Here is a 10,618-nt window from a genome sequence, read left to right as displayed (position 1 = left end):
TCTCTGAAATAACTATGAATATAATATGTGAAAAGAAAAAGTGAACTATTTTACTTTCTCTTCCCTGGCAATATTTCAGAGTATAATCATTTCAATTCCGTCCAGTGAGGAGCTTCATTGAGGATATCCAGTTGAGATCCAGTGAATATCCATATATTATTGTGTAACTCTCTAAAATAACTATGAATATAATAAGAATGTGAAAAGAAAAAATGAACTATTTCACTTTCTCTTCCCTGGTAACATGTCAGAGTACAATCATTTCAATTCCGTCCAGTGTGGAGCATAATTTATCACCAGTTGTAAACGAACATTTCCGTCTTGCTGTTTATACCGCGCAGCCTCATTCAGTTCTCTCCTTGTGCAAGTTCTACATCACTCTGCTCATCCTTCGCAGCATCAGTGAATGTGCCTCAATTGTTCTCCCCTCTAATCAATACCGCCAAAAATGGGATTACTTGGACATTACATTGGATTGCTTTTGATTGCCTTGATTTGCATTAAAAACAGTAAGTTAAATTTTATGTGAAAAATATTAGATTTGCAATAAGTGAAGTAAAAGTAGAACATTATTTACAAGTCCTCAACAGCAGTATTTCTTGTTATAAATAGATACATCATTTTGAAATGAAAATACTAGGCACTCTGACGAATTGAAAAAAATAGTTTCCGGGTTTCCGGTAATTTCCGGGTTAGCTGTATTTAATATTTCAAACAAATTTTAACGTATCAGATGCGTACGGCACGTTCCAAAAATCAATAAACGGTGCCTCTTTGCGCCAAGTACGAAATCTGTTTAAAATGTGATGATTTTACTTTTACACTGAAGGGATATTGAGAAAATTTGATCATCCTTTTCTTGTCCCATCCAACGTTTTGAAATTCGAAGTTTCCAAATTGTCATATTTCCTCACTTCACAATTTTTTTATATTATCTTCTCATGTGGGTTTAGGATAGAGTTCCTAATCGGAAAATTTTGAATAATACATATAGTTTTTGATTTTGATTTCAGTTTAGCTTCTTCACTTTCACACAAAAAAGAAAATTTTCAAAAAAATTTGACGGAGTTACCTATAGAAAATTTGATGATTTGAAAAGATCAGTTTTACTTTTCGTCAACATACATTTCCGGATAGATATTATTCGTTTGAGCCAATTACGTTTTGTTGCTTGAAGTTTCAGTGTCGTTAGATCTGAACCATTTTCAATGAACCTGAACTTACTACATCGAATGTAGCTTTGTAGGGTACTATTGACGAGCATGTCTTAAGAGATAAGGTATCACAAGTAGAAGGTTGCCATTCGAGAATATAAATTTGAAGTGGCTGGAGGCGAGAGGATAAGTAAAAACAAATTAACTTTCACATCATTCTGTTTCCTCCTTCCTATTATGAAAACTTTTTATTATCGATTTCTCAGAAAATTTTATTCCTGACAAAAGTTGGTGCATGTTCCAAAACTATACAAAGTGTACCTGAAATGGCTTTATGACAAACACCATACAGGATAGGCCTAAAAATATAAAATTCGTTCAAGAGTAACGTACCCTTATTTCAAAAAATATAGAAATATGTTGAAGAAAAAAATTGCTTCGACTTAAAAGTAATGTTCAGATACGAAGTTATGGCCTGCTATACGATTTTTTTTTCCTTTGGAAAATTTTGAATTACCCCCATATGATACATATTTTTACGATTTTGATTTATTATGTATTTGAAGTTGCCACAATCAAATCGGTTTGGAGTGTATTCTTTATCAAATTAAAGTGTATTTGTAAAATTTACTTGGATTTGTATTTTTTTATGTGACCGTCAGTTTCATGTTTTTTGCAATGATATTCAACAGAACTCTAGAATAAAACAAATACCCTTTTTAACGAGGCAAATACTTCACTAAGTATAATGTTCATATGAATAAACTGTCAAAATCTATCGCGGATAGCCTTGAAAAAAAAAGAACCAATAAGCGATAGTACAGAAAAATACAATAGGTAACTTAACAACTTAACAGGTGCTAACAATAAAAATTATCGAAGCGTCTCTGTATGTCCACCTTCTCTTTCCATGCATCTAATTGTTTGCTCATAAAATTCGTTTAATGTAGATCGCAACACATTAGCGGGAATATTTCTGCAATGAACTCGTATTGAAGTTTCAAGCTCATCAACATTATTAAAGGGGCGATCTCTGTAGACTTTCAAGTATCCCCATAAGAAATAATCTGGAGGTGTAAGGTCTGGAGAACGAGGAGGCCATCGAGGATCGGTATTTCGTCCTAACCATTTATTACGAAATGTCCTATTCATCCACTGAGAAACATTTCTAGTAGAATGAGCTGGACATCCGTCATGTTGGAACCATAACTTTTGCCGTTCTTCTAATACCATATCATCCAAAAACTCTCATTTCAGTTTCCAAAAAGTTCAAGTACCTGTCACCATTCAAATTCTCGCGAAAAAAACGGACCTAATGATTTATCATTTAATATACCACACCTAAAGTTTGTTTTATGAGAGTATTGAATTTTGTTGTCAATAATAAAATTTGAGTTGACAGCTGACCATCACCATCTGCAATTTTGTGATGATAGAACCCCATTTGTTGTAAAAGTAGATTCATCTCCAAACAGAATACATTGATGAAAATCTCGTTGTTCTTCTATTTCACTCTGAATCCACATGGAAAAATCATATCTCAAATCATAGTCTCTTTCTTGGAAATGTACAAATAAATGTAGGTTTGTAAGCATGGTGCTTATGTTTCTTGAGAATACGCTTCACAGAGTCTTTTTTTATGCCGGTTTAATCACTAATTTAATGGGTGGAGCTTCTAGGATTTTCTACTACTGCGTGAAGTACGTCAAGCTGGTTTTCTGCTGTGCATACAGGTTTCGTACGCTCCATATTATGTTTATATTCTAGTGAGCCGGTCTGTTTGAAATTCTTTAAAATTCTACTTACACTTGAATAGCAAATTTGTTTGTCTGGATGCCGCTCGTTGAAAATATTTGCAGCTTCGCGCATTGTTTTATAACCATCACCACAGATTAAAACTAATTTTGCCTCTTCAGTTAACGTTTATAATACTGGGCGAGGCAATTTTAATTAAGGACAAATATGAAAACGTTTCACAGACAAGTTTCAAGAAGCCACACTATCAAACTACAGTATTGTTTTAGGGCGTATGTGTTTTTTGTTCATGACTATCCGCGATAGATTTTGGATTGTTTTTTAATATCTGTTCTTGTTGAGGCATTGTTGTCAGCATAAAAGAAATTTTATACTTGTATTGACAGTTTATTCATATGAACAAACATAAAGGTACACTTGGTATAGTTTTGGTACATGCACCAACTTTTGTCAAGAAAAAAATTTTCTGAGAAATTGATAATGAAAAAGTTTCCCATTTGTTGCACACTTAGTGGACCACACTGTATATTTGGTTGCTCAGATATAGCCATTATTGTGAGTTTTCATATTGTCACCCTCTAATTGTGATCAAGTTAATTTCACTTACGTATCTATGTCAACTATACTATAATCATTCATATATATCATTCGATTCATGTCATTTTATATGTTACTCACATAATTGGGATAAGGTTTGTTCTGATCTATTTATCTGTTTGTTGATTCTCTTTATTTCAGTCACCTTATACATTCCATGTTATACATACATCAGTTCTACTTGATTCATTTTTTATCTGCGTATTCTGTAGGTTGTTTTTACTCATTATTTTATTTTATTATTTATGAAAGCTGTAGTTATGGAGCCTAAATGTTCACTTTTATGCCATGTGTAACAGAATGACTGAAATATCTATAAGCAACCGAAGAGTCCTCAGTGGTTGCCCCTGATTCCTTTGGCTACATTTTGTGAAAAGGTTCAGTATACATATGCCGACCCATTTAATTCATTTTGTTCTTTATTTTTTGTTGTCCCTTCAATGACAACAATCAGAATTTATGAAAGCCTCACCAAAATTTTTGACAAACTACCTTCCAGTTAAGTTTTTGTTCCTACGTTGTAAAGTTTGTAATATTAGCTAGGGCCCTTTCACCTACGAGTGATGCAAAAGCACTAAAAACGATAGCCATTTACTTGAATTTTTCCGACCTTTATATTATTGTCCTGTTGAAAGTATATATAGATATTCAGAAGAAATTCACGACTATCTTTCATTTTACTTCAGGTGCCGGCCTTTCATGCTATGACTGTAACAGTGCACACGACAAAAGGTGTCTCGGGGATGCTAACAATAAATTGACAGATGACTTGAAGAAGCCTTGCCCAGAAAGAAAAGATAAGGAAAAACCTTATACGCTCTGCAGGAAAATTAAACAAGCTGTGGATTTTTCAGTGAATGGATGTAAGTATAATACTAACATTGCAATCTTGTGCCAATGACTTTGGCCGCTGAGATATTTTCATACGTTTAGTTAACAGTTCCTAGCGATAAATCAAGAATAACATGATTATTAACATTTCTGTCCAACATTGAGAGTGATAGACATTAAAAGAAGTATTGGATGAGTGGTATTTGACGTATGCGATTGGAATAAAAAATATATTTTTCAGAGAGAAATGTGTTTACTAAACTTTTTGTATGAATATGGAGATAAAGAAAGCTGAAAACATTTTCTACCAATGAGAAATGAGGAAGTTGAAGGGATCACAGTCGTAGAAAAATAATATATTGACGTATTACATAGCAAAAAAGCAAATCTGGTTCAATTCCTTTTAGAAGTAGAACAGCAGTTGAAAAGCAAGAAATTTAATTTCCTGTTCTCAAAGTGATGTAGACGTTTGTGGTTTATGATAATATCGTGACTTATTTATGATGATGATCGATGCTGAGTTCTTGTCATTGAAAGATTCTAGAGTCGCACGTTATTTTAGCAAAACTTTTATATTGACAATGAAAACTAATATGTAGTCGACAATGTATACATACTTACCACTTTGAAAACATTCAGTATTAGCCGTGATCTAATGTTGGGATGATTGAAATACATCACCTGATAATCTCGCCTCGCTCGAATAAGCAAGTATGCATACATTTCCTAGTATAGAATCTATCATCAAACACTTCCTATCTTTGAATTTTAAATGAATGAAGTGTATGTGAGATATAACGGAAATTTTGTATTCGTTAGAATGACCTATTGATGCAATTATGTGTAGAATATAACATCGTTCGTGTCCGACTTCTCTGGATGAAGCGCATCCAAACCGTTTTTCATGACTCTGACGCATGAATCACGCTGAATTTGACCAATTGCATAGTTATGCGTTGGGTTTAAGGACCGCTGGGGTCTGTGGCTTATTTGCATATATCTGCGAGTCTAGAAAACCCCACAAGAAAAAGTCTAACGGGATCAAATGCCCGATCTTGGTGGCCAGTTCACATCACTTCCACGGGAGATGGCCGTGCAGAATATCGAATATGGCATGAGTTCTGTGACACATAGCGCTGACTTGTTGAAACCACATGTTGTTGGCTTGGGATGTGGGGTTGAGCAAACCGGCCATCGATGCCTGCTTCCACGTAGCCCCGCTGGATACGGAAAAGACAGAATCACTTGTGGTTCTGTTATTCCCTAACTGAATGTCATCCCAACGATGGCTTAATCCTAAGGTGTGTGTATCCGTGCCTAAAGGATGAATGAGTCTATCAGCTGTCTCTACGGAAGCTTCGAGATACCGGGCGCCCTCTCGTCGTGGCATCGCCTTGTCACGGTAATGCGGGGATCTGCCGTGATTGACCTTCTTTTTCTAGCTACTCGCGGTACTTTTATAGACAGAGTAAACTTAAAAAATCTTTATGACGCTGGGTATTTAGAGGAGATGGATCTCGAGCTTACGACTCCAACTGACCTCCCTGGAAATTTAGATCAGGAGCGAGTCTACAGAGGAGATGGATCTCGAGTTCACGACTCCAACTGACCTCTCTGTAAATTTAGTTCAGGAATGAGTCTACAGAGGAGATGGATGTCGAGTTTTCGACTCCAACTGACTTCCCTGTAATTTTAGTTCAGGAGCGAGAGCTTCTCAACTCCCCAACTCCTGATCCAGAAACTGAACCTGAAAAAAGGTTTGGTGGTGCAGTCAGGAAACGACTAAGTCGTTTCCTCAAGAGCGGGGTACCTCAAAAAACCGTCTTGCACCAAATTCTTGAGCGGGGTACGCAGAATCTGTCTCAGGTGGAGGAACAAACCCCCATGAGCAGGTTAGCAAACGTTTGCGCTCAAGTAATGATTCACCAAAACCAGAGGCGAAAAAGCCCTGCACGGTTGAATCTAAGGCATCGTCAGGTGTAGCTGACGTGCAAAATCCTCATATGGAAAGGTTGCCGCGGGTATCAAGGTGGGAAATCTTGCACCTTGACTATCCGACTACCTCAATAACGATTAAACAGCAGAGCATATACTTTGTGCCTGAATCACTGGGACCGAATCAGGTTTTCAACCTAACCTATCCTGACGGTGATGGCCTTGCCAACGTCGTTCTTAAAGAAATATGGACTGATGCTTTTGAATTTAATGTGGATTGGTATCGTCTCATGTTCGACAATTTTGTTCGTTCACGTACCCATTCATCCAGAAATAAGCCAACTGTTTCAGAACACACTTTCGCTGAATGGTTGTTTACCTTCAGTTCCTGGGTCTGTTGAATTCTGTACGGGTGCGAACCCAAGCCACGACGCAAAATTCACCTAGTTGTGGTTTGCGTGAGGCCAAGTTCTTGTGAACGATGCGAAATTGATTGCCTCTGATTCTGCTGTACACTCTCATAGACAGCGGCAATGTTTTCGATAGCTCTTGCGTTTCTTCGACACACGGGTGTTGGTCTATCATTCATTGAACCAGTGCACCCGAATTTATTCACCACTTTAAAACAATTTCATTGTATGTACGTTCAAGAAGATTTGGCAAAACAGAATGAATGAATGACAACTAATTTGACAGATGTAGCTTCAACGAGATGGCGGTTATCAATTGTCAGAGTTCCCTGTTGGAAGATCATATACATGTTTGTATATATATATATATATATATATATATATATATATATATATATATATATATATATATATATATATTCAATGATGCAACTAATTTTCCTTTTTTCACTTTCAGTATTTTAACACTGTCACAAAAAGGATTTGAAGCTTTATAACTTCTATTTAATTATCTGCGAGCGCTTTCGACAGCTAGTCGTACCGTCATCTAGGCACTACTCAAACTCAAGAAAGTATTCACGGGCTTACTTAATTGAAATCGAGACAACAGTGTGTATAAGTAGAAGAGAATGAAAAAAGGAATATATCTTACAGGGAAATAGATTGATTTGTTTTCAATAGAGAAACAATCGTAACACAGGGGCAGATCAGCGAAAAATCATAATACTTCTGAAAAAAACTATATTTATTCTTTGAAACCAATTTTTTGTGGAATACCCAATATTTCGAACTGTTTTTTGGATGTATAGCTCTTCATAGTCTGAAAAATGAACTGAGCTGAATCAATAGTTGATCTGCTGATCTGTCATCTCAAAAAACAGCTATTCACAACTGAGTAGAAAGTTTCCAAATGAACTTTGGGTTATGAAAACAGAAATAGATTATTTTTCGAAATGTTGATTGTAATATGAAAGACATTTCCAAAAACAATCTTTTTTTTTCTTTTTTTTTTTTTTTCTTTTTCTTTCATTTCTTTCATTCTTTTTATTAAGGCAGATAACTGCCTTAATAAAAGGTCTGACATTGATCATCTCAGTGGAATCTATGCCTTCTTATTAGACATTGATAAAAATTTACATAATTTCCAAATGAACAATAATTCTTCTCCAATATAAATTCATAATATTTGATATTGTTTCAACAAAACTTCCAACCTCCCTAAGGCAGGGTTTTATTTTGATTAAATATTTTCTTCATTCCATTCCTCAAGACCACGGAGGATTTTGTTAATTAATTAATATATTTGATTTTGTGGATTTTCTCTCATTTATTTACTTACAGAACAGCAGATGTCTCTGATCACACTTGTTCCATAATCAGTTCCCTTTGTGTTCCAGATTGTTATCATTTACAAACTAACACACCTTTATAATATAATGACATGACAACTGTCATTTTCAATATGTCAACTGTCTTGTGCCTCTCTCTCTTGTTTCTGAATGCACATGGCGTTTACCGGTATTCCCATAATTTTAAAACAAATAACGATTTTTATCAAAAGTTTTAATTCATTATTCTTCTTTGTATCCAGTGAGGTGTCTACCTCTTTTAACTTGATGACTATTTTATTGTATTGACATGTTTCAATTGTTTAGATATAACATTCTTTTCGACACGGCCAACCTCACTAACAGTAAGTTGTATAAAAAATTTTTTTATATCATTATTAAAATAAAAAAACTTTTTCATATTGTATTATCACCATAAAACATTTGTAGCTTTTCCCTGAAGATGATAATAAATTTTATCGAAATATTGGAATAACTTGTGTTATAAGAGTACACTTCCGTTCTGCTGTTCACCCAAAGAAATTCCCAAGTTTTGTTTTTAACTAGTCAGCAAAGACTGTCCTTCAAATATATATATATATATATATATATATATATATATATATATATATATATATATATATATATATATATATATATATATATATATATATATATATATATATCAAGAGAGATTTTATCGAGTGGGTATGATATAAAAATCAAAAATGAAACAATTAGTGGACATAACACTCCAAAAGTGGGGCAAACCGCGGACACGTGTTTCAGGCTTTTGGCCCATCATCAGTATGGTGCAGCCAAGTGTAATATATCTGATGATGGGCCAAAAGCCCGAAACACGTGTCTATGGTTTGCCACTTTCATGAGTGCTATGTACGATATTAACTTCTGTTTCTATATCAAGACATTCAATAACTTTCATATTTGTATATATATATATATATATATATATATATATATATATATATATATATATATATATATATATATATGTGTGTGTGTGTGTGTGTATGTGTGTATGTATTCTTCTATTTTTCTTATGGTGATTTCATTATATGAATTTATTGATTTTCATTCATATTTCTGCATATAAATCAATCCCATTATTTTTGTATGTATTTTTAAATTTTCTCATAAATTTTATTTTATCTAGACACTGTACTGAAATAGCTGAAGCTGAATTCAATTCAAAACTATTATTATTTCTATGAAATATTATTTTCTGTTAAAAAAAAGGTATGGAGAAAAATATTACTTTGAGTATTATCATTCCTCACTCAATACATTTCATCTTTATGCAATTCCAATTAACCAACATTCGTATTCGATTTCAGTGCAGCCAGACACCAGAGTGATCAGAACTTGTGGATATGACGATTCATCCTACGTAAATCGTTGTTATCAAAGATCTGGATTCGGAGGCAGACAGGAAGTTTGCACCTGCCAAGCTGATGACTGCAACGGAAGTACAACTATTATGGCTTCCATATCACTAGTGATCACGCTAATGTTGCTCAAGTTACATTTGTGAGGTGCACATTAGAGGAATATTTTCCAATAAGTTTTATTAGATACTGCCGACTTTGGTTTCCAAAACTGATGAACAGGTGATCAAAGCAATTGAAGGGTTATACTTTGAGGAGTTGTTATAGATTCGATTTTCTTAGAAAAATACTTCTCTTGAGAAATTTTTGAAGAAAAAAGCTTTGTTAATTATTTCAGCTCATGTACATTGTACCTTAAATATTACCTTTCGAAATTCTGTTATTTTTAACACCACAGTATATGAATACGTTCAAATGTATTTTTAGAAACCTCTCGTTCCCATTTTGTATCAGTTGAATTTTATGGTTAACTGTTGTTGTTATTTCCATTGCGGTTATGTTGTATTTGCAATGCTGTTGAACGTTTCACAGAAAAATCTTTTTCATACATATCAGAAATTTGTAGGATCTGCCAAAAGTCAGTTATAATACTTAATTCACACTAGTCTCGTTTACGTGAATACCGCTAGTGAATTTAGAACTCCAAATATTTTATTGAAATAATTTTGAAATAATAGATAATCTTTCTACGAAATAAAATGTTCAGTTTCAAGTGATTTTCATTTCAACTCAATGTTTTTGAAAAAAAATATATGTTCAAAATATGATTTTCCGTTAACCAGCTGTCTCACTCCTATGAACGACAACCGGCAGAAGTCGAAACTTGTGCGAGCTAAGGACCAACGAGGTCTTACCTTTAAACGTGCGATTCCTAACACGGGTTAGACAATATCAAGTGAAAATTGATCGTTCAGCCTGCGGCTTGAATCACCGACTAACACGGCGGTCGATTGAGATAGTGAACTAAGCACCCACGTCGAACCGCCCAGATATCGACCTACTTGTGGTTGATGAATATTTCAATGAACCCGTAATTTATTCCGAGATATTGCTTCGGTAATAGGGGCAAGTTTTTTGTGAATGCAGCGCAACAAATCAACTTTTGAGTCTTCTAGATCGTCAAAACATTATTTTGGTTGAAATATGGAAGATTTAGTTTTTCTTCACTTTTGGGTTGGGAAATCAGAGATTTGAAATCATAT

General features: G+C 34.3%; 1 protein-coding gene across 1 annotated transcript; it reads left to right on the top strand.

Annotated features, from left to right (window-relative positions):
• Positions 1-309: 309 nt before the first annotated feature.
• LOC141483904 (uncharacterized) lies at positions 310-10,128 on the top strand. Its single transcript, XM_074178945.1, has 3 exons — positions 310-509; positions 4,193-4,369; positions 9,366-10,128. Exons 1-3 carry the CDS (start codon positions 449-451, stop codon positions 9,560-9,562), a joined length of 435 nt encoding a protein of 144 aa, XP_074035046.1. The 5' UTR covers positions 310-448; the 3' UTR covers positions 9,563-10,128.
• Positions 10,129-10,618: the final 490 nt, after the last annotated feature.

Source organism: Leptinotarsa decemlineata, unplaced genomic scaffold (genome assembly GCF_025532065.1).
Source record: "Leptinotarsa decemlineata unplaced genomic scaffold, Ldec_3_MD MMD2_tig00004307_RagTag_RagTag, whole genome shotgun sequence".
NCBI classification, from domain to species: domain Eukaryota; kingdom Metazoa; phylum Arthropoda; class Insecta; order Coleoptera; family Chrysomelidae; genus Leptinotarsa; species Leptinotarsa decemlineata.
The sequence above is the reverse complement of the archived record's forward strand: the minus strand, read 5'-3'. Positions and strand labels throughout refer to the sequence as shown.